This window comes from Rhinolophus ferrumequinum, chromosome 10 (genome assembly GCF_004115265.2).
Source record: "Rhinolophus ferrumequinum isolate MPI-CBG mRhiFer1 chromosome 10, mRhiFer1_v1.p, whole genome shotgun sequence".
Taxonomy (NCBI): Eukaryota; Metazoa; Chordata; class Mammalia; order Chiroptera; family Rhinolophidae; genus Rhinolophus; species Rhinolophus ferrumequinum.
In genome coordinates, this window is record NC_046293.1 from 91,177,716 (window position 1) to 91,203,039 (window position 25,324).

The 25,324-nt window shown below is 39.0% G+C and overlaps 1 protein-coding gene across 8 annotated transcripts in view; it reads left to right on the forward strand.

Annotated features, from left to right (window-relative positions):
- BCL2L13 (BCL2 like 13) overlaps nucleotides 1-25,324 on the forward strand; it is an 87,230-nt gene that overhangs the window by 45,074 nt on the left and 16,832 nt on the right. For 7 of the 8 annotated variants that reach the window (XR_004424122.1, XR_004424124.1, XR_004424123.1 and 4 more), the window contains one exon: nucleotides 8,882-9,025. Coding sequence is in view for 4 of the 8 variants with exons in the window: in XM_033116933.1 (XP_032972824.1) it covers nucleotides 8,882-9,025 (144 nt within the window). In the remaining 4 variants the exon portion in view is untranslated. Of the gene's footprint in view, nucleotides 1-8,881; nucleotides 9,026-25,324 lie in introns of those variants that run through there. The other variant, XM_033116932.1, reaches the window with a different exon arrangement.

Genomic DNA, 25,324 nt, shown 5'->3' on the forward strand with positions numbered 1-25,324 from the left:
TATTTTCAGGGAAACACGTTAGTTATTATAATATTAACTATATTCCCTATGCTGTATTTACATTCCCATGACTATATATATAGCCATCAATTTGTACTTCTTACTCCCATCCGCCTTTTCGCCCAGCAATCTGGCAACCATCATTTTCTTCCCTGAATCTATGAGTCTGTTTCTGTTTTGTTTATTTGTTTATTTTGTTTAAACTCCACATGTAAGTGAACTCATATGATATTTGTCATTCTCTGTCTGACTTATTTCACTTAGCATAATAAATTCTATATCTAAACACGTTGCAAATGATAAGATTTTGTTCTTTTTTATGGCTGAGTAATTTATTTACATATATATATATATATATATATATACACATATATATATATATATATATATATGCATGCCACACTTTCTTTAGTCATATATTGATAGGCAACTTAGGTTGCTTCCATATCTTACCTATTGTATAGGAAGTGTTCTTTGTCTCTTGTTTTGTTACAGTCTTTGTTTTAAATTCTATTTCATCTGATACAAGTATTGCTACCTCTGCTTTTTTTTCATTCCATTTGCATGAAATATCTTTTTTAATCCATTTCAGTCTGTGTGTGTCTTTAGATCTGAAGTGGGTCTCTTGTAGGCAGCATATGTAAGGGTCTTGTTTTCTTATCCATTCAGCCACTGTATTGTCTTTTGATTGGAGTATTTAATCCATTTACATTTAAAGTAATTATTGATAGTTATGTACTTATTGTCATTTTATTATTCGTATTTTTTTTCCTTCTTTTTTTCCTTAAAGAAGTCCCTTTAACATTTCTTGTAATACTGGTTTGGTGGTGATGAACTCTTTCAAGTTTTTCTTGTCTGGGAAGCTCTTTATCTGTCCTTCGATTCTAAATGATAGTTTTTCTGGGTAGAGTAATCTTGGTTGTTGGTCCTTGCTTTTCATCACTTTGAAAATTTTGTGCTAATCCCCTCTGGCCTGCAACGTTTCTGTAGTCAGCTACCAGTCTTATGGGGGCTTCCTTGTAGGTAACTAACTGCTTTTCTCTTGCTGCTTTTAAGATTCTCTCTTTGTCTTTAAACTTTGCCATTTTAATTATGATGTTTCTTGGGGTGGGCCTGTTTGGGTTCATCTTGTTTGGGATCCTCTGCATTTCCTGGGCTTATATGTCTATTTCCTTCACCAGGTTAGGGAACTTTTCAGTCATTATTTCTTCAAATAGGTTTTCAATCCCTTGCTCTCTTTCTTCTTGTTCTGGTACCCCTATGATGTGAATGTTGGTGTGCTTGATGTTGTCCCAAAGGTCCCTTAAACTATTTTCATTTTCTCCTATTTTTTCTTTTTGCTGTTCTGATTGGGTGTTTTCCACTATCTTGTCTTTCAAATCACTGATTGGGTCCTCTGCTTCATCTAATCTACTTTAGTTCCATCTAATGTAGTCTTCATTTCAGTTATTTTAGTCTCTGTTTGTGACTGGTTCTTTTTTATGGTTTCTATCTTTTTGTGTAAGTTCTCACTGACTTTGTTAATTTTTTCCCTAAGTTCATTGAGCATCCTTATAACCAGTGTTTGTAACTCTGTATCTGGTAGACTGTTAGGCTCCATTTTCTTTAGTTTTTTTTTTTTTTTTTCCCTGGAGTTTTGTCTTGTTCTTTAATTTGGGACATGTTTCTTTGTTTCTCATTTTCATTGCCTCCCTGTGTGTGTTTCTATATATTAGGTAGATTTGCTATGTCTCCCAGTCTTGGCAGGGTTTTTGTAATAGGTGTCCTGTGGGGCCCAGTGGCACAGCCGCCATGATCACCTGAGCCAGGTGCTCCAGAGATGTCCCTTGTGTAGGTTGTGTGTGCCCTGCTGTTGTAGTTGAGCCTTGAATTATCTTGGTACATCAGTGAGTGGGATTGACCCTCAGGCTGACTGTCTGTGACTATAGAGTATGAGCCGTTGTAGAGTATGAGCAGGTGCTGACTCCACGGAGCAGAGTTCCCTTGGTGCTCTGGTGTGGTCTGAATCTGGCTGCTGGGTGTGTTGGTTCTGGGGCCTCTTGGGAGGGACTCTGGTGGAGGCCCATATCAGGTGCTGCCTGTGGCTGGTCAGGAGCAGCCTGATAAGTGCAACAAAGTGATCTGTAGTTGGTAGCTACCTGTGCTGGCCTTGGAGGCACCTGGGAGAGGCTATGCTGCGAACCAAAGCTGGCTGCCTCTAGTGTCGGGCTTGGGGCCACTTATCAAGAGGTACAGGGCATGCCAAGGCCAACCACTGTTTGGGATTTGTGGACCTTTGAGAGATTTTTGGAAAGTCCATAGTGTTGACCAAGTCTGGGTCCTTTTGAGGAACAGCAGTTTGAAAGAGATTCAGGCTAATTCATGCCATGGGTGGGGTGGGTCTCGGAATCAGTAGGGTGAGGGAGTGGTGTTAACTATTAATAGTTTGAAGGAGACTCAAATTTGGTGCTTGCCTGCGCCAGCAAGCTGGGTTGGGGAAGGTCTCAACAAAGTTACCGTGGTGCTTGGCAGCACTTCTGCTCCTCCAGCTCTCGCCATGAAGGCAAACAATTCAGTTCCTCCCCTGGTATTTCGTGCTGCTGTCCCTTCACTTGAACCAACTTAGGGCAAGTGTTTGTGAGTACGTGAGTTTGTGTGTGGGCCTTTTCAGGTTACACCTTGGTCTCTAGCAGTCCTTTATCTATCCAGATGAACCCTCCCCTCATCGATTTTTCAGTCAGATGTTATGGGGATTCCTCTTACTGGCACTGGTGCTATGGCCTGGGGAGCCCAGTGTGAGGCTAGGATCCCTCATTCCTCATGGAGGACCTCCGCCGCCAAGGTATCCCTCCTGGTTCTTAAATGCCACACATGAGTATGGGACCAGCCCGTTTCCTGGCTCCCCTCCTCCTACCTGTCTTGTCGTGGCTTCTTCTTTATATCCTTTGTTGTAGGAGTTCTGTTCAGTTAGTCTTAAGGTGGTTTCAAGGATGGTTGTTCTATAATTTACTTGTAATTTTGATGTGGTCATGGCAGGAGGCAAGCACAGCATTCACCTTCTTTGCAATGTTGAGTGGGAGTCCTATAGTTTTTTTTTTTTCAAATGCTTTACCCCCTCTAACCTTTATGTTATAATTAAGTGTTTAAAACCCTATTCTGTAGTAAAGTTGCAATTTCCTGCTTATGTCTGTGTGCCTGTTTTCTTACTCATAGTTTTCTATCCTTTTATCTTTTTGTTTCAGGTAGAAGAGCTCCTTTTACCTTTCTTGTAATGTAGATTTTGTGGTGGTAACTTCCCTCAGCTTCTGTATGTTTGGAAAAGCCTTTATTTCTCCTTAATATTTAAAGGATAACTTTTCTGGATATGCTATTCTTGGCTGGTCATTGCTCTTAATAATTTAAATATTTGATTCTACTCTTTCCTCGCTTGTAGGGTTTCTGTTTAAAATCCCATGATAATCTAATGAGATTTCCTTTATAGGTTACTGTCTTCTCTTCCTTGGCTGCCTTGAGAATTCTTTCTTTGTCATTAATGTTTGACAGCTTTAATGTAGTGTGCCTTGGAGAAGACCTTTTTGGATTGAGATAATTGGGTGTTTTGTTAAACTTTTTGGATTAGAAGGTCCGGTTCTTTCTATATGTTTGGGAAGTTCTTGTCAATTATTTGTTTGAATAGCCTCTCTGTTCCCTTCTCCTTCTCTTCCCCTTCTGGCGTACTCATTATTCTTATTTGCTGTTTCTAATGGAGTCAGATAGTTCTTGGAGAGTTCTTTCTTTTTTCTTTCTTTTTTTTTTTTTTAACTATCAGTTTTCCTTCCTCAGTCATTTCTAGATTTCTATTTTCAAGATCATTAATTTTCTCTTTTATCTGGCTTGCTATGTTTCCCAAGCTCTCTAATTTTTCTTCATCTCATTTTATTGAGTTCTTCAGCTCCAGAATTTGTTTGGTTCTTTTTTTATGGTTTCAATCTCTTTGGTAAAGTACTCCTTTGGTTCGTTGATTTTATTTCTGAGCTCATTGAACTGCCTGTCTGAGTTTCTCATATCTCATTGAGTTTTTTTTAAAACTGCAGTCTTGAATTCTCTCTCATTTAAATCACAGTATTTCATGTCTTTGAGTTTGGTTCCTGGACACTTTTTCTTTTCTGAGCTACCTTGTTCCCTTGGTTAATCGTGGTACTTGATGGATTGTTTCTCTGGGCATTTGAGGTATTGAACTCTTCTTTTTTGAGTGCTGTTTTGCTTGTTGTTCAGCAGGTTGGTAAGTAGAGGTCTTTCTTTTGTTTTACAGTAGATGGTGCTATACTGCAAGTTTTTGTTTTCTCTTACCTGCACTACTAGGACTTAAGGGATCTTGGTAGGGTGGTGTCACCTTGGTTGTGGAAAATGCCTCTACCAGATTCCATTGCGATAGATGAGGGAGGGGAGGGCTGGGGAAGCGGGCTGGTGCATCTGCAGCTTTGTTTTCCTCCTGGTAATGGCGGTTGCTTGACCATGCTGCCACACCTCTGTGCCACGTCTCCACCCCTGTCACTTGGTTTAGCTGCAGTGGGTTCCAGTTACTCAAGCCAAAATGTTGCTTCTGCCACTGTGGCCCTCTCTGGGCTGCCGAGTATAGCCTGAAACCCGCCACCACATCAGCTGAATTGTGGCGAGCACTGGACTGCATCTGTGGCTCTTGTCTCTGTCCTTACCCCCGTCTTACTTTCTCTGCTCGTTTGGTGCACCCATGTTCAGATTTCTCAATGTGTGGATCTCTCAGACGTGTTTATGTGTTGAGCAAGGAATCCTTTGTTGAAATGTAGTTGTCCAACTTGTTGTAACTTTTTTTTTTTTTTAAAGATTTTATTGGGGAAGGGGAAGAGGACTTTATTGGGGAGCAGTGTGTACTTCCAGGCCTTTTTTCCAAGTCAAGTTGTTGTCCTTTCAATCTTAGTTGTGGAGGGTGCCATTCAGCTTCAAGTTGTTGTCCTTTCAGTCTTAGTTGTGGAGGGTGCCGCTCAGCTCCAGGTTCAGTTGCTGTTGCTAGTTGCAGGGGGCACAGCCCACCATCCTTTGCAGGAGTCAAACCGGCAACCTTGTGGTTGAGAGCCCACTGGCCCATGTGGGAATCGAACCGGCAGCCTTCGGAGTTAGGAGCATGGAGCTCTAACCGCCTGAGCCACCAGCCGGCCCTTGTTGTAACTTTAAGGGGAGAAACCAAGAGTTCTTCTCACTCCACCATGATGCTGACGTCACTTCCTTTTTCTTTTTAAAGTTGAAATGTAATTTATATACCATAAAATTTACCCTTCTAAAGTGTACAATTCAATATTATTTAGTATATTCACAGAGTTATGCAGCCATCTTCACTGTCTAAATTCAGAACTTTTTTTTATTCCCAAGAAGAAATCCCATATATAGAAGTCGTCACTCCCCACTTCCTGCTTTTCCCAACCCCTGGTAACATGACTCTACTCTGTCACTATGAGTTTGCCTTCTGCACATTTCATATAAATGTCATATAATATGTTATTTAAGTCTCTTTTAATATGTAGACTTACTCTCCCTCTTTTTGTTTTTTCTTTTCTAATTTACTTAGAAGTTATTTGTTCTATAAAATTTCCTATCTTCTGGGTTTTATTGACTGCATCACTGAGATGTCATTTAACATGTTCCTTTACATCTGTATTTCCTGTTCGTTGGTAGGTAGGGCCTAAACTCGATCATGTTCAGGTTTAATCTTTGGCAAGAATACTTCGTTAGTGTTCCCTGTTTCTGCTTGCATTACATTGGGTGATACATGATGTCTGGTTGTCTCTTAAATTGTATTTTCAAACAGACAGTCCACAGACATTTAAACCTATTTATCAATGCATTAGGTACAGATAAAATTTGTGATGTTTACTAGAATTGTTAAGGCATAGAGGGTTAAATAGTAGATTGATAGACCAAATATATAATTTATCATCACAAATATCTTCTACTGGAAGGGACCCTTGGAGCTATTTGGTATGCTTTATTTCCACAGCAGCACACTCATCTAGTCTTTAATAAAAGGATAATGTTGTTAGCTAAGTCTGGCCTATTGGAGGGAAACAGCATGTGATACATATGAGGAGACAGTCAGTGTAGATAATTCTTTTTTATGTTCAAAAATACCGTAGCATTCCATTACAAAGTTATTGAAGAAAAAATAATTTATATGTGTTGTGAGGATTACTATTATCCAGTAAGGAAATGACTACAAAAAGGAATTCAAAGGGTAAGATTATTTGGTTGCTTTTTAGTCCTGCTTTCTGGGAATGGATGTTTGGGAATCCAGTTTTGTTTTAATATTTTTTTAATACTATGGGAGAGAATACAAAAACTTATCTGGTGTGCAGATGATATAAAATTCTTGTGGGTAGTAAAATGCAAAGTTGATGGGGATCAGTTGTAGAAATAACTCATGAAACTTTGTGTGTGATTAAAGAAATAGAGGGTTTAACTGTAGAAAGACTCTAAAGTATATTTAAAGAATCTAAAGTATATTTAAAAGATACTGGGCCTGGAAGTCATCATATAGGTCCCTTGAAAATAGTTTGTCAAATAGGTAAAATAGACATACTATGTACTACCAAGAGTATCAAACAAGTAGATGTTAGTCCTGTAAAATGAACTTCCTGCGCTCTGGTTACTGCATTTCAAGAAAGATGTAATTGGGATGGAGAAGATCCAGGAAAGGATGATTTAAATGATCAAAGCAATGAAGGAATTGCCATATGAAGAACAGACTAAAAGATTAGTAGATTTCAGCCTAAAAAGTATAGTGAATAAGTGGGAATATGATTAAGGACTAAAATTAAGGCAGTAGTGAAAGAGGATTACAGATTTCTGTCTAGATTATTATATAGTAAAAATGGGGTATCTACTTTTTGATATGAAAGAGGTGAATTTGGAATAAATACAAGTATTATTTTATATAGCAAGTATAAGATGTTTACAACTCATTTCCCTAAGAGGTAATTGTGCTTGAACATGAGTAATTTTAAAATGTTGCATGTTAGTAGATTATTATGGGAAATTAGAATGTTTTGAGGTCCAGGACATGCTGGGCCTTTGAAGTTGAGATGATATGAATCAACAAGGCTGATTCACAAGCTGTCCCTTACTGCTTTTTTCCCTAATTGTGGACAGAGCCAAGTATATTCTTTTTTATAGCCCTATACCCCTCCATTAGTGTTAAGAAGAGGTTTTTAATATATTTTGGGCTGGAGTTCTTTTAGAATATCAAAAAGAAGATAAGTGTTTGTTGCATTCTTTTTCTTTCAGACTTAGATATAGCTTCCTTCAAGGCTGCTTTTACTTAAAAGCCAAAGAATATTAGTATGAATATAAGCTCATTGCCTTTTCTGTTTGTCTTCTGCAGAAATATTTTGTAATTCCTCAGTTATTATTACCTTGGCAATTCAGTAACAAGGAACTGGAATTGGTTTAATTTTCTTTTGTATTCCTTTTTCAGTCATGTGGAGAATTCTTGATATGTTAGACAAAAGAGATTGCAGGTTAACTGAAAATACCGTATTTTGCCATGTGTCATGCGCTGTCATGTATAACATGCACCCATGCTTTGGGCCCAAACTTTCAGGGAAGAAAAAAATCGTTATAATTTTTTAATTCAAAATTTCATTCGTTTACATTTAGATACTTGTTTTTTGTATTATAAAGGAATTTTAGCATTTATTTTTTAACATTTTTTAACATACAAGAAATTTTATATAACAGATAACTACAAAACACAAGATAAAGGTACAAGAAATTTTATTTTATGTACCGGTTACAAATTTATGATATTTACGCATCATAGAAGGCCAATAACTCGTCGTCGTCACAAGTTCGTTGTAAGTTCAACAAAACCTATTATCGTGTTCCAGGAGATTATTTTGCATACAGATATCGTTACTGATTTCTAGAGTTACACTTTTAACTCATAAATAAAAGAATGGAAAACATTTGTAAAGATACAGAATTTGTACTACTCTGTATAATGCACATCCTTGTTTTCCCCTCACAAATTTGGGTGAAAAGGTGCACATTATACACAGCAAACAGTACTTGGTTTTTCCAATATGCATTTGTTTGGAAGGCAACGGACTCTAGTTACTTTCTATCCTAAATTTTGATTCTAAAATACTGAACCACAAGGTTATTAGGAACGATAATAATGTCTCCTTTGGTTTTTGATGACTTTTATAAGATAGCTCATCATTTTGAAAGTTCTTATTTTCAAATAGATAAAAGCACATGGCACAAAAGGCAAAAAGTACAGAAAGATATACATTGAAAAATATTTTCCCATCCGTCACCTTGTTCTCCTTTCTTAGGCTACCACTATTATTAGTTTCTTATATCTTTTCCCAGAGATTCTATAGGATTATACAAACATACATGTTTTTACACAAATGGTACCATTATTGTACACACTCTCCTGTATCTTTTTTCACTGAAAGTAAATTTTGGTGATTGGGCAGTGAACAATCTAATTCTTTTTAACAGCTTCTTACATAATATTTTACTGGGTGACCAATATTTTTTTAACCTGTTCCTGTTGGGTCATTTCAAGGCTTTTGCTATTATAAATAATGCTTCAGTGAATTTTTATGTGTTGTTTCTGTCTCCCTCTCCCCCCTCTCACACACAGACAGACACATATACACATGAGCCCAATTATTTTCATATTATAATTACTTCTAACACCCTATGGTATAAAATCTATATGCATGAGTCACAAAAATTCTAGTAAGGTCAGTGTTCTTTTTCCCTTTCTGTAATAAAAATGAAATTCCATAATGCTGCATGTGATATAATTTTCTAGTAGTTGAGCATATAAAATTATAAGAATTTCAGTTTGTGTTTTTACTCTCTCATCTTCGCATTGAAGATTTTGGTGCCTCTGGTTTTGCTACAACAAATGCTTTTGGAGTTGACAAGACGTGGTCAAGAACCTTTGAGTACATTGCTGCAGTTTGGTGTGACATATCTGGAGGACTATGCAGCAGAGTACATCATTCAGCAAGGTGGCTGGGTATGTGCAGTATTTTTTTAAAATCTTTTTTTTAAAAAGAAATTAAGCTGTATGGTTGTTTTTAATAGCATAGATTTAATATCATTACATTATTTAATACTGATTGCATGACAATCAATGGATAGGCTATTCTACAGTTTTAAGTTAAGCTACTAAGATTTTACTTATAGTAAATTGACATGTGGTAATTTTAAGTAGTTCTTTAAAAATCATTTATTAAAATAAGATTATTTTGAAATAATTTTAGATTTACAAAAATGTTATAAAGTGTTCCCATATACCACTCACCCAGTTTTCCCTAGTGTTAACATTTTAAAAAATTATGGTATCTTTATCAAATTGACTTAATTTCCATATTGATTTTGTATCCAGCAAATTTTTTGAACTCTCTTATTAATTCTGATAGATTATTTCTAGATTCCCTTGGGTTTTCTGTATAGAAAATCACACCATTTGTGAATAATGAGTTGTTTTCTTTGATGAATCTATCTTTTAAAAAAAATTATTGCACTAATCAAGATCTTCTGTATAATAATAATAGACGTGATGTTAGTAGACATCCTTGTCTTTTTCATGATGTTAAAATGAGTGCTTTTTATTGTTTCACCATTTAGTTGTTTCAAGCTCAGTGAGTGAATGTGGCCTGTAATTTTTCTTGTTTTGTCTCAGTTTTAAGGGTATGCTGGCTTCATAAAAGAAGTTAGAGTTGGGAAGGATGTTTCTTCTTTTTTTTCTACTCAGGAATAGTTTATATGAGATTCAAATTATTTGTACCTTGCTTCCTACAACATGCTTGGAAAACCACATGGTATTTTCTTTGAGGGAAGGTTTCTGGTTTTTCTTGTCAACTTTTGATAATTTTTGTAGGGTATTATCCCCAAATTTTTGGTTTTGTTGGCATAGAGCTGTTCACAATACCTTTCTATATTTTGGAGAAGAGTTCAGTAGATTTTTACTTCTTAATTCTGATAATTACTTTTAAAATATTATTTTGTTTTGGAGAATTTTAAATATATGAAAATAAACAAGATAGTATAATGAACCCCGCATCAGTTAGCCCTTACAATCCTTAACTCATTGCCAGTTAAGCTTTATTCACACCCTAATTACTTCCTCTCTTAATATTATTTTGAAGCAAAATCCAGACATTATATAATTTTATCTGTAAAAAATTTAGTACGTATTTCTAAAAAATAAAGGCTCTCATTCATTTTTAATCACAATACCATTATTACTCAAAAACTTAAAAATCATTTCTTCATATCAAATATCCTGTTAGTATTCAAATTTCCAAATGTATTTAATATAACCCCTTTTTTAATCTCTGCAATAGATGGCTCTATATCTCCCCTTTCATTCCTATTATTCCTTAATTCCTTCTTTCTTTTGTTTTTATTTATTTTAAATAATTTTTTATTGCCTGGGATGTTTTTTTCTTGTGTATTGTTTTTTATTTTTCCATTTGTTTGTTTTAATAACTATAAATTCAAACTTAGGAAATCTTACATTTCTCTTGAAAATCAAAACAACCTTATTTTAAGAGAGAGATAGTAGTTGTCATGCACGAGTAAAATTTACACCACGTATGCAAGTCTAAATAATGGCAAGTGGTGGTACAAAAAAGACAATACTATTGTTGACAGAATTATAATTTGTTGGTGCATTTGCGGAAAAGAAGCCCTTGAAAATTTCTAAACAACAGTAAACTCTCTTAGGAAATTCTAAAGTGTCTTGTAAGCCAAAAGGGAATGAGGTTAGCAAATTACCTCAAGAGTTTGAACAAAATACTGAATTTGAGAGTTACTGGGAGTTGGATATGTAAAAATAGGGTGGTGGGTTGGGTCACGCTTACAGTGGTCTCCATTCAAATAAACTGCTCTGACAATACCCCACTTCACAGATCACCTGCTTTTCCAGCGGCTTTTCTTTTCCCTTAGTAGGTGCTGGCAGAAGGTATGCTCAGTCCTTTTCAATATAAACGCCTAGCCCCAAAGTTAAAACATGAGAAAAGAAGAGAGAATAAATGAATACCTTTGGAGATTCTGTGGAGAAAATCCCTTTTTTCCTGGCTCCACTTTTCCTCATGCCTAAAGAAACAGCATTTATTTATGGTATCTCAAGTGGAACTCTTTAGGTGGAATGCTTACAGGTCTATTGCACCAGTCAGACACAAAGTTTACAGTTTTCTTCAAAGCGTCAACTTCTTTCCCTCCTTTTACAACTTCTGACTGACAGCTGTGGTCCCTGCTGATGTGCATTTTCACATCAGCCATAATCTGCCCACCTTCTTGTGGGGAAGGGCTGTCGCAGTGAGGCCTGACTCTTGAACTTCTCTGTCCTTGTTCATGTTGTGCAGCCAGAGTCTTCTCTTTATGATATTTCCACCTACTAGTCCCTCTCTACCCTCTAGCCTCTGGTGAACACTGACTTTTTTTACTGTCTCCATAGTTTTGCCTGCTCCAGAATGTTATGTAATTGGAATCATGCAGTATGCAGCCTTTCAGACTGGCTTCTTTCACTTACTGATATGAATTTAAGTCTCCTCCATGTCTTTTCATGGCTTGATAGCTCCATAGTCTGGCTGTGTCACCGTTTATTTATCTGTCACCTATTGAAGTAGATCTTTATTGTTTCTAAGTTTTGGCAGTTATAAATAAAGCTGCTAAAAACATCCATGTTCAGGGTTTTGTGTGGACATAAGTTTAAAATCCTTTGTGTAAATATGGTAAGAGGATGTTCTGTTTTGTAAGAAACCACCAAGCTGTCTTCCAAAATGGTTGTACGATTTTGCATCCCCACCAGCAATGAATGGGAGTTCCTGTGGCTCCACATCATTGTCAGCATTTGATGTTGTCAGTGTTCCAGATTTTGGCCATTCTAATAGGTGTGTAGTGGTACCTCATTTTTGTTTTAACTTACATTTCCCTGATGACATATGATGTGTAGCATCCTTTTTCCTTTTTTCTTAATTAAAAAATTTTTTTCAATTACACTGGACATCCAATATTATATTAGTTTCAGGTGTACAGCATAATGATTAGACATTTATTTAAGTTATGAAGTGATTACCCCATAAGTCTAGTACCCAACTGATGCCATGCATACTTATTACAATATTATTGACTATATTCCATATGCTGTACTTTACATCCTTGTAACTATTTTATAACTGCCAGTTTGTCTTTGATCCCTTCACCTTTTTCACCCAGCCCCACAACCCCACTCACATCTGGCAGCCATCAGTTTGTTCTCTCTATCTATGAGTTTCTTTCTGTTTTGTTGTTCATTTATTTTGTTTTCTCAGATTCCACATGTCTCCTCCATATAAGTGAAATTATATGGTATTTGTTTTTCTCTGTCTAACTTATTTCACTTAGCTTATAATACCTTTTAGGTCCATTTTTATTGTCACAAATGATAAGATTCATTCTTTTTATGGCCAAGTAATATTCCATTCTATATAGGTAGTACCATATTTTCTTTGTCCAGTCATCTATTGATGGACACTTAGGTTGCTTCCGTATTTTGGTGAGTGTAAATAATGCTGCAGTGAACATAGGAATGCATATATCTTTTCAAATTAGTGTTATGGATTTCTTTGGATAAATACCCAGAAGTGGGATTGCTGGGTCATAATGGTAGTTCTTTTTTTAATTTTTGAGGAATCTCCATACTGTTTTCCATAGTGGCTGAACCAGTTTGCAATCCCACCAACAGTGCACAAGGGTTCCCTTTTCTCCATATCCTCGCCAACACTTGTTGATTTATTGATGATGGCCATTTTGACAGCTTTGAAGTGATATATCATTGTGGTTTTTATTCACATTTTTCTGATGATCAGTGACATCGACCATCTTTTCATATGTCTATTGGCTATGTGTATGTCCTCTTTGGGGACATGTCTATTCAGGCCCTCAGCCCACTTTTTGTTTGTTTTTGGCATTAAGTTGTATGAGGTCTTTATAAATTTTGGATATTAACACCTTATTAGATGTATCATTGGCGAATATGTTCTCCCATTCAGTAGGCTGTCTTGTTTTGTTGATGGTTTCCTTTGCTGTGCAAAAACTTTAATTTGATGGAGTCCCATTGTTTACTTTTTTCTTTTTTTTTTTTTTAAAGATTTTATTGGGGAAAGGGAACAGGACTTTATTGGGGAACAGTGTACTTCCAGGATTTTTTTTGTTTCCCCAAGTCAAGTTGTCCTTTCAACCTTAGTTGTGGAAGGTGCCCACATTCAGCTTCAAGTTGTTGTCCTTTCAGTCTTAGTTGTGGAGGGCGCCGCTCAGCTCCAGGTCCAGTTGCTGTTGATAGTTGCAGGGGTCGCATCCCACCATCCCTTGCGGGAGTCGAGCCAGCAACCGTGTGGTTGAGAGGACGCGCTCCAACCAACTGAGCCATCTGGGAGCTCAGTGGCAGCTCAGCTCAAGGTGCGATGTTCAATCTTAGTTGCAGGGGCACTGCCCACCATCCCTTGCGGGACTTGAGGAATCGAACTGGCAACCTTGTGGTTGAGAGCCCACGCTCCAACCAACTGAACCATCCGGGAGGCAGCTCAGCTCAAGGTGCCATGTTCAATCTTAGTTGCAGGGGGCAGAGCCCACCATCCCTTGCGGGACTCGAGGAGTTGAACGGGCAACCTTGTGGTTGAGAGCCCACTGGCCCATGTGGGAATTGAACTGGCAGCCTTCGGAGTTAGGAACACGGAGCTCCAACCTCCTGAGCCACCCGGCCAGCCCTACTTTTTTCTTTTGTTTCTCTTGTTCAAGGAGACATATCCAAAAACAAACTAAGAGGAATGTCAGAGAGTTTACTGCCTGTGTTTTCTTCTAGTTCATGGTTTTGGGTCTTACACTTTTAAGACTTTAATCTATTTTGAGTTTATTCTTGCATATGATGTAAGAATGTGGTCTAGTTTCATTTTTTGCAAGTATTTGCCCAGTTTTCCCAACACCATTTATTGAATAAACTGTCTTTACCTCCTTTTATATTGTTGCTTCCCTTGTCATGGATTAATTGACCATATAAATGTGAGTTTATTTCTGGGCTCTCTGTTCTGTTCCATTGATCTATGTGTCTGTTTTTATGCCAGTACCATAATGTTTTGATTATGATAGCCTTTTAGTATAATTTGATATCAGCTAGTGTGATATTTCCAGCTTTGTTTTTCTTTCTCAAGATTGCTTTGGCTATTTGGGGTCGTTGTGGTTCCATCTGAATTTTAGGATTATTTGTTCTAGTTTTTTGAAAAATGCCATTGGTGTTTTGATAGGGATTGCATTGACTCTGTATATTGCTGTGGGTAGTATGGACATTTTCACGATGTTATTTCTTCCTATCCATGAGCATGGTATATGCTTCCATTTATTTGTATCTTTTTCAATTTCTTTTTGAATGTCTTGTAATTTTCTGAGTACAGGTCTTTTACCTCCTTCATTAGACTTATTCCTAAGTATTTTATCTTAATTTTTTTTTTTGTTCAGTTGTAAGTGGGATTATTTTCTTTCTTTTCTTTTTCCCCCTGTTGTTCCCCAACACACATTGGGGAACAGTGTGTTTCTCCAGGGCCCATCAGCTCCAAGTAGTTGTCCTTCAATCTAGTTGTGGAGGGCACAGCTCAGCTCCAAGTCCAGTTGCCGTTTCCAATCTTTAGTTGCACGGGGTGGAGCTCACCATCCCATGTGGGAATTGAACCAGCAACCCTGTTGTTCAGAGTTCGCGCTCTAACCAACTGAGCCATCCGGCCACCCCTCCAGCAGCTTGTTGCCTTCGATCTAGTTGTGGAGGGCGCAGCTCACTGGCCCATGTAGGAATCAAACTGGCAGCCTTTGGCATTAGGAGCATGGAGCGGTTGCCTGAGCCACTGGGTTGACCCAACATTTTTAATTTTAATGAAGTCTAGCTTACAAGTTCTTTTTTTCATGGATCATGCCTTGGTGTTTTATCTAAAAAGTAATTACCGGGAGGACAACCAAGATGGTGCAGTAGGTAAATGCTGCATTTACCTTCCCTCACAACCACATCAAAGTTACACCCTAATGTACAAAACAACCATTATTGAGAATCGCCTAAAGTTAAACTGAACTGAAGCCTTTCAACTAAGGACACGCAGAAGAAGCCCCCTCCAGACTGGTAGGAGGGTCAGGTGTGGGCTTGTCCCACACCCACGTGTGACCATTAAAGATCGGGAGGGCTATTTAAGCTGTGGTGGTCCCCCCATCTCCCAGATGAGTGAGAGATTCCCAGCTCCACCCCAGCCCAGGATTCCAGTGCCAGGGAGAGAGGTCCCCATACTTTTTGATTGTGAAAACCAGTGGAGATTGTGACTGAGTGAGACAGTACAGCTACACGCACAGGCGCTCCTCTTAAAGGGACTGCGTGTGGACTTACTCACCAACAGAATCACTCACTCTGAGCTCCAGTGCTGGGGCAGCAGCTAGAAAGGTGGCAGGGACAAATGGTGGGGAACTGAGCTGTCTGGCTTGGGATAGGGAATGGAGAGGCGTCTTTCTCCTGGATAGGGGAGCTGGTGGAGCTGTTGGAAGCCATTGTTTCTTTGTTGAGTCCTCACCCTTCCCTGAGTACAAACACAGGCGACCACAATTTCTGAGTCTGCAATTTGTTCACCGCCCTGGCAATTTGAAAGCTGGCCCCGCCCAACTTTCGGGCACACCCAGGCTGTTTTCAGTTGGTTTTTCACGCAGACCGCCTGCCTTGGCTCAAGCTGCAGACTTTCCTAGGGTCTCTCAAAGGTTTGCGGAAGCCATACAAGCAGCATCTGGCTTGAGTGTGTCCTGTACATCTGGCTGAGCAGCCCTAAGCCAACACTTGCGACAGCCGGCGTTGGTTCACGGCTTGGCCTCTCAAGGTGCTTCCAAGCACAGCACAGGCGGCAGCCATCTGCAGATTTCTTTCTGGCTCCTGCAGGGTGGCCTCAGGTGAGGCACCGGCTGGGGCTGAACTTGACCTACCGCGGATCCCCTCCAAGGTGGTCCTGGGACTGGCGCCCCCAATGGCCTACTTCAGAATGAACTGGATCATCACCCAGCCGCTTCCAAGTACAACACATGCAAGTGGCGTATTGGGCAGGCACCAGTGTCCTGCTGAGGCAAATCTTATTCCGTAGGATCAGCCCCTGCACAACAACTCTTCCACTGTAGTCAAGGCCAGTCCTTACAACCAGTCAGCCCAAGGGTCAGTCTCTCCCATTGATGTGCAATTATCAATCAAGGCTCAACTACGAGGATGGCACACACAACCCACACAAGGGACATACCTGGTACGTGTGGTTCAGGTGACCAGAAGGACTGTGCCACTGAGCCCCACAGCACACCTACTACATAAGGCTACTCTACTAAGACTGGAAGACATAGCAGTCCTATGTAATACAAAAAAACAAACACAAGGAGGCAGCCAAAATGGGGAGACAAAGAAACGTGTCTCAAATAAAAGAACAGAACAAAGCTCCAGAAAAAGAACTAAACAAAACGGAGATAAGCACTCTATCAGACGCAGAGTTCCAAACACTGGTTATAAGAACGCTCAGTGACCTCAGGGAGAATTTAACCAGAGAGATAAGAAGCATAAAAATGGGGATGAAAACCATGAAAAAGAATCAGTCAGAAATAAAGGATACAATAATGGAAATGAAGAATATATTATAGGGAATCAACAGTAGATTGGATGAAGCAGAGGATCCAACCAGTGATGTAGAAGATAAGGTAGCAGAAAACACCCAACCAGAACAGCAAAATGAAAAAAGAATCCAGAAAATTGAGGAGAGTTTAAGGGGCCTCCAGGACAATATCAAGAGCACCAACATTCACATTATAGGGGTACCAGAAGGAGAAGGGAGAGAGCAAGGAATTGAAAACCTATTTGAAGAAATAATGACAGAAAACTTCCCAAACTTGGTGAAGGAAATAGACATACAAGCTCTAGAAACACAGAGTCCCAAACAAGATGAACCCAAACAGGCCCACACCAAGACACATCATAATTTAAATGCCAAAGGTTAAATACAAAGAGAATCTTAAAAGCAGCAAGAGAAAAGCAGTTAATTACCTACAAGGGAGCCCCCATAAGACTGTCAGCTGATTTCTCAACAGAAGCTTTGCAGGCAAGTAGGGAGTGGCAGGAAATATTCCAAGTGATGAAAAGCAAGGACATACAACCAAGGCTGCTCTACCCAGCAAGGCTGTCATTTAGAATTGAAGGACAGATAAGGAGCTTCCCAGACAAGAAAAAGCTGAAGGAGTTCATCACCGCCAAACTGGTATCACAAGGAATCTCAGAGGGAATTCTTTAAGATGGGAGGGGGGTTAAGGATGGGTGAAAGCAGAAGGGATTAAGAAGTACAAATTGCTTGTTACACAGTAGTCATGGGGGTGTAGGGTACAGACAGCATAAGGAATGTAGTCAATAATATTGTAATAACAAGGTACGGTGCCAGACAGGTACCTGATCTATCAGGGTGATAGATGTGAATGGGGTTGGGGGCAGGGTGAAAAAGGTGAAGGCATTAAGAAATACAAAGTGGTAGTTAATACAGTAGGGGGAATAGAAACAACAATGTTGTAAAGATCATGTAAGGTGCCAGATGGGCATGGGACTTATCAGGGGGATCATGTCATAGACTGTGTAGATGCCTGACCAATGTGCTAGACACCTGAAGAGCTGAAGTAGAATAATATTGAATGTCAGTTATAACTAAATATATAGGTATTTATAGTCATGGGATGTGGAGTACAACATAGGGAAGATAGTCGATGGTATTGTAACAGCTATATAAGATGTAGCTTGGGGGGTGGGTTATCATGTTATGAGGGGTTTAAATGTCTAACTAGTACATTGCTTTGTGCACCTGCAACTAATTTTAAAAAAATAAATTAAAAAATAAAAGTCATTACTGAAACCAAGGTCATCTAGGTTTTCTCCTATGTTATCTTCTAGGAGTTTTATAGTTTTGTATTTTATATTTAGGTCTGTGACTCATTTTGAGTTAATATTTGTAAAGAGTATAAGGTCTGTATGTAGATTCTTTTTTTTTTTTTAATTTGGATGTCCAGTTGTTTTAGCACCATTTTCTGAAAAGGCTATCTTTTCTCCACTATATTGCCTTTGCTACTTTGTCAAAGATCAATTGACTATTTATGTGGGTTTATGTTCTGGGCTCTCTGTTATGTTCCAATGACCTATTTGTATGTACTTTTACCAATAACATAATGTCTTGATTATTCTAGCTTTATAATAAGTCTAGAAGTCAGGTAGTGTCAATCTTCCAACTTTGTTTTTCTTAAATATAGTGTTGGCTATTCTTGATCTTTTATCTTTCCATATAAACTTTAGAATCAGTTTGTCAGTATCCATAAAATAGCTTGCTGGGATTTTCATTGGGATTCCATTGAATCATTAGATCAAGTTGGGAAGAACTGGCATCTTAACCATATTGAGTCTATTGAGTTCTATCCATGAACATGGAATATTTTTCCATGTATTTAGTTCTTTGATTTCTTTCATCAGCTTTGTAGTTTTCCTCATATAGATCTTGTACCTATTTTGTTAGATTTATGCCTACATATTGCATTTTTTTGAAAATGGTATGTAAATGGTATTGTGTTTTTAATTTCAAGTTCCACTTGTTCATCACTAATATTAAGGAAGGTATTGACTTTGTATATTAACCTTGTATTGTGTAAACTTGCTATCATTGCTTATTAGTTTCAGATTTTTCTGTCCATTCTTTCAGATTGTCTACATAGACCGTGATGTCATCTGTGAACAAGACAGTTTTATTTATTCCTTTCCAATCTGTATACATTTTATTTCCTTGTCTTATTACAATTTCTAGGATGTTTAGTGTGATGTTGAAAAGTAGTGGTGAGAGGGAACATTCTTGTCTTGTTCTGATCTTCTGGGGAAACTTCTAGGTTCTCATCATTAAGCATGTTAGCTGTAGGTTTTTTGTAGAAACTTTATCAAGTTGAGGAAGTTCCCCTTAAATCCTATTCACTGAAAGTTTTTAATCATGATTAGATGTTAGTTTTGTCAAATGCTTGTCTGCATCTATTGATATGATTTGTGATTTTTCTTCTGTAGCCTGTTGGTGTGATGGGTTACATTAATTGATTTTTGAATGGTGAACCCGCCTTGCATACCTTGGATAAGTCCCAGTTGGTATATATTTCTTTTTGTACATTTTTGGATTCTATTTGCTAATATTTTGTTGAGAATTTTTAATCTATGTTCATGAGAGATATTGATCAGTAGTTTTCTTGTAATATCTTTGTCTGATTTTGGAATTAGTGGAATGCTGGCCTCATAGAATGTGTTAGTGTGGGGACAGAGTCCCAGAGAGCAGTTTCCAGGATCTCAGCCTCACGTGGGGGGTGGGGGGTGCCAGTTTGGGTGGTGGTTGGCCACTGGCTGTAGCTGGTTGGCCAATTAGCTGCTGATGTAACTGCCGTGACTGTATTGGTTGGTTGGCTAGTTGGCAGGCAGAAAAGTGGATGGCAGATTGGGGATCGTGTGGATCCTACTTCATGTGTCTCGCCCGGCCGCCAGGGAGAATATAGTGGTATGACTCCCCTATCTATGGCTTCAGTGGTGTTCCTTTTTGGCTTCACCATATCCTGCATTCTTATGTGGGGAGCGGGACCAGAGACTCCACATGACACTCTGCATGACAGTTAGGAAGTATTTCCTTTGTTTCTATCATCTGAAAGAGATTGTAGCAAATTGGTATAATTTCTTCTTTAAATTTTGGGTAGAATTCCCCAGTGAACCTGTCTGGGCTTGGTGCTTTCTGTTTTGGAAGCTTATTAATTATTCACTCAATTTTTAAAATAGAGGTAGGCCTATCCAGATTGTATATTTTTCCTTGTGTGAGTTTTGGCAGATTGTATCTTTTGCAGAATTGGTCCATTTCATCTAGGTTATAAATTTGTGGGAATAGAGTTGTTCATAGTATTCCTTTATTATCCATTTTTTTTTAATCTGCTTTTTTACCCCCCCTTATTTTGCGTCCCCCCCACTCCAGTTAAAGCCATTGTTTCTCAGTCTAGTTGTGTAGGATACAATTCCCTGGCCCATGCTGGTATTAGGAGCCTCGCGGGGGAGCCCCCCCCCCGCCAGTCCCCCCCCACTGAGGCACTTATCAATCGGCCACTCACAGCAGCTCACAGCAGCTCCTGCTGGCCACTCACGCTGGCTGCTGGGTGGCACACAGTAGCCCACGGCCGCACACGCCAACCTCCAGCTGCTCACATCAGCCCAGCTCCAGGGAGAGCTGTTGTTCACAATCTTAGCTGTAGAGGGCGCAGCTCACTGGCCCATGTGGGAATTGAATCGGCGGCCTTCGGTGTTAGGAGCACGGCGCTCCAACTGCCTGAGCCACAGGCCGGCCCCTTTATTATCCTTTTAATGTCCATGGGATCTGTAGTGATGTCTTTGATTTCTGATATTAGTAATTTGTGTCCTCTCTTTTTTGCTTAGTTAGCCTGTCTAGAGGCTTATTAATTTTATTGATCTTCACCAAGAGCCAGCTTTTGGTTTTGTTCATTTTCTCTATTGATATTCTATTTTCAGTGTCATTTATTTCTGCTCTTATTTTTACTATCTTCTGCTTAATTTTTATTCTTAATTTTTTCTAGTTTATTAAGGAGAAAGCCTAGATGATTGATTTTGGATCTTTTTTTCTAGTATATGCATTCAGTGACATAGATTTCCCTTTAAGCATTGTTTTCACTGCCTCTCACCAATATTAATAAAGTTGTATTTTTATTTTTATTTAGTTCAAAATATTTTAAAATTTATCTTGAGATTTATTCTTTGATCCATGTGTTATTTAGGAGTATGTGGGTTTTGTTTTGTTAAGATTTTTATTAAAAAATATAACTAACATACAACATTGTATCAGTTTCAGTTGTATACCATAGTTCAATATTTATGTACCTAAAGGAGTGATCGCCATAAGTCCAGCAACTACGTGACACTGTACTGTGCTATCACAGTATTAATGACTGTATTCCCTGTGCGGTACATTACGCCCGCATCACTTATTTGTTATACCTGGAAATTTGAACCTCTTATTCCCCTTTACCTTCCACCTCTTTTTAAATTTTTCAATTACAGTTGATATTCAATATCATTTTGTATTAATTTCAGGTGTACAGCATAGTGGTTAGACATTTGTATAATTTAAGAAGTGATCCCCCTGAATAGTCTAGTATGCACCTGACACTATACATAGTTATTACCATGTTTTTGACTACATTCCCTATGCTTACGTTACTACTTTACTTTACTTTACTTTCCCATATGACTGCTTTGTAACTACTTATTTGTACTTCTTAATCCTGTCACCTTTTTCACCCAGCCCCCTAACCTCATCCCATCTGGCAACCATCAAAATGTTCTCTGTCTATGAGTATGTTTCTCTTCTGTTTGTTAATTTTGTTGTTTAGATTCCACATGTAACTAAAATCACATTGCATCTGTCTTTCTCTGTCTGACATACTCCACTAAGTACAATGCCCTTCAGGTCCATCCATGTTGTTGCAGTTGGCAAGAACCCATTCCCTTCCATGGCTCAGCATTATTCCATTGTATGTACCACCTCCTCTTTATCCATTCATCCATTGATGGATGCCCAGGCTGCCTCCATATCTTAGCTATTGTAAATAATGCTGCAGTGACCATACGGATGACCACGTCCCATTGAAGTAGTGTTTTGTGTTTCTTCAGATAAACACCCAAAAGTGGGATTACTGAGTCCTTCTTTGTCTCTTGTTATAGCCTTTGTTTTAAAGTCTATTTTGTCTGGTATAAGTATTGCTACCCACCTTTTTGTTTATTCTGTTTGTTTCCATTTTCATGAAATACGTTTTTCCTTCTCTTTACTTTCAGTCTGTGTGTGTCTTTCAATCTGACATATCTTGTAGGCAACATATGTAAGAGTCATGTTTTCTTATCTGTTCAGCCACCTTATCTTTTGAATGGAACATTTAATCCATTTACATTGAAAGTAATTGTTATATAGTTATTGCCAGTTTATTATTCATATTTGTTATCTTTTTCTTCATCTTAAAAAAAATCCCTCTAACATTCCTTGTACTGGTTTGATGGTGATGAACTCCTTGAACTTTTTCTTAACTGGGAAGCTCTTTATCTTTCCTTCTATTTCAAATGCTAGCTTTGCTGGGTACAGTACTCTTGGTTATAGGCCCTTACTCTTCATCACTTTGAATGTTTCATGCCAATCCCTTCTGGCCTGCAAAGTTTCTGTTGAGTAACTAACAATCTTATAGGAGCTCCCCTATAAGTTACTAGTTGCCTTTCTCTTGCTGCTTTTAGGATTCTCTCTTTGTCTTTAACCTTTGCCATTTTAATTATAATGCGTCTTGGTGTGGGCTTGTTTAGGTTCATCCTGTTTGGGACTCTGCGCTTCCTGGGTTTGTATGTCTGTTTCCTTCACCAGGTTAGGAACGTTTCCAGTCATTATTTTTTCAAACCGGTCCTCATCCCTTGGTTTTTCTTTTCTCTTTCTGGTACAACTATGATGTGAATGTTGTTAGGCTTGATGTCCCAGAGGTCTCTTAAACTATCCTCTATTTTTATTATTAGTTTTTCCTTTTGCTGTTCTGATCAGGTGTTTTCTATTACCTTGTCTTCCAAATCACTGATTTGATTCTCTGCTTCATTTAGTCTGTTGGCGATTCTTTCTAGTGCATTCTTCCTTTCAGTTATTGTGATCTTCACTTCTGACTGGTTCTTTTTTATGGTTTCTATGTCTTTTTTCATGCTTGCTATCTCTTTGTTGAAGTTCTCACTAAGTTCCTTGAGCATCCTTATAACCAGTTTTTTGAACTCTGTATCTGATAGGTTGTTTGCCTCCATTCATTTAGTTATTTTTCTGGAGTTTTCTCCTATTCTTTCATTTGGGACATATTTCTTTGTTTTCTCATTTTGGCTGCCTCTCTGTGTTTGTTTCTATGTATTAGGTAGATCTTCTACATCTCCCAGTCTTGTCAAGTCACCTTATGTAGTATATGCCCTGTGGGATCCAATGTCACAATTTCCCTGGTCACCTGTGCTGGGTGCTCCAGGAGTGTTTCTTGTGTGTGTTTTGTGTGCCCTCCTGTTATATTTGAGCTTTGATTGCTATTGGCACATCAGTTGGTGGGACTGACTGGCTGTGGGGTTTGGCCATGTCCACTGCTTATGGGCTGCTGTTGGGGGGGGGTTACCACATGGAGTGGGATTCACCCCAACAGGCTCTTGTGCCTATTGAGACCGCCCTTTGGGTGTGTTACTTGTGGGGCTAATGAGATGGTTCTCTGCTGTAGTCTGGAGCCAACCTCCCAATCTCTTGGGAGGGGCTCCAGTGTGGACCCAGGTCAGCCACTGCCTGTGACCCACCAGGGACTACCTGGTAGGAGCTACAACGCAATCCACAGTTGGTTGCTGCCTGCGCTGGACCTGGAGGCGAGTGGGAGGGGCCACGCTGTTAACTGAGGATGGCTGCCACCAGTACCAGGTCTGGGGTAGCTCTACAAAAACCCAGGACACACCAAGACCTGCTGCCAGTTGCTGGCTCCTGTAAGGTTCAGCCACCGATAAAGCTTTGTGTTGTACGGAGTTGGGTTTGGTAGGGTCTCAGTGAGTCACCAGAGTGGAGCAAGCAGAGCTCACTACACCAGTTCAGATTCAGATTTGGCCATGGGCATGGGGGACTGCTCAACACAGGATAGATAGTGTCCGCCTGGCTACACAGGAGGCCCCCACACAGGGAAAATGGCGGTTATCTTCCATCCCTCACCCGAAGCCACACACCTCAGTCTGCCTCTGTATATCTCCGATGCACCCCAAAACACTGTTTAAGTGGACATCTAGTTTTCCCTCAGCCTTCTGGCCCACTCAGAATCCCCACTATTTTTCACAGCCAGATTTTGTGGGGGCACCAGTACTCAGTGCTGGGGAGTCTGGTGTGGGTCTGGGGTCCCTTGAACATCTGTTGGGAACCTCTGTGGCCGAGATATGCCTCCCAATTTTCATCCGCCACATGGAGGTTTGGGGCCAGCCCGTTTTGCATCTCTGCCCTTCTTACCAGTCTCAACATGGGTTGTTTATATCCTTAGTCATGAAACCTCTGTTCAGCTAGAGTTCAGATGGTTTTCCAAGTTGATTGTTCTATAATTTAGTTGTAATTTTGATGTGTTCACAGAATGAGGCAAACACAGCATTTATCTACTCTGCCATGTTGGAATGTTTTCTAGAAGTATATTTTTTAAACTTTAAGTATTTTGGGGGTTTGCAGCCATCTTCCTGTTATTGATTTCCAGTTATATTTCACTGTGGTCTGAGAGTAGACATTGTATGATTTCGACTCTTTTTCTTTCTCTTGCTTTTCCTTAAGAAGCACAATGACTGAGTATTGTATACTGCTGTCTAACTGCATGGCCTTAGACGAATCATCTTCCTGTATAGTCTTCAGATTATTTATAAACTTTAGTTTACTAATGAAATTATTAATAGTGTCTGCTCATTTTACAATGAGTTTATGAAGATTAATTAATGTCTATAATGTAAAAAGAGATTAGTTTTCAATATACAATAAACCTTAATTGATTGCATGTGATATGCTAGGCACTATGCTAGATGCTCGTATACAAAAGTGGAATAAAGTATATGTTCCGGTGTAGAATTAACTCCTGGTCATTTGCAGAACGTGAAGGATTCATGAGAGTCTACAAAGTAGGAGAGCAAGAAATGGTTTATTGAAAGTCAGCAGAGAGAGAGTTCTGTTTGGAAGAAAAATACTGGCAAAGGAATTTGCCAGGGTAGGGTCCAATAGGGACAACTGCGGCAGGTTTCTGTTTAGCTTGAGTTTTGTATTTTTCTAAGCAGGTTGCAGGGTGCTTGTCAGATTGCAGGGAGGCTGCCATTACCATTGTCTTCTCCTGGGAACTGTCCTGTTCCCATCTATGACGGACGTCAGATTACAGGGGTTGCTGTTGCGAATGGGAACTGTTGTGTTCCGACCTGTGATGGGTGTAAGGTGCTTGTCAGCTTACAGGTGAAGTGCTAGCCAGGGGAGTCAGAGCCAAGCCGTTAATTTTTAAGCTTGTGCCTGCTAATTCACAAGATTGCTCTTTGCCTGTCCCATCTTTCTAGCTCACAAGCCTGCTCCTGGTAACTCTTTACTTGTCTCATCAGTATAGGCCCCACTTTTAAGCTCAGATCTGGTTGAGGAGACATAAATGTAAGTAACCACATGTAGCATATTATGTGCTGTGAGGT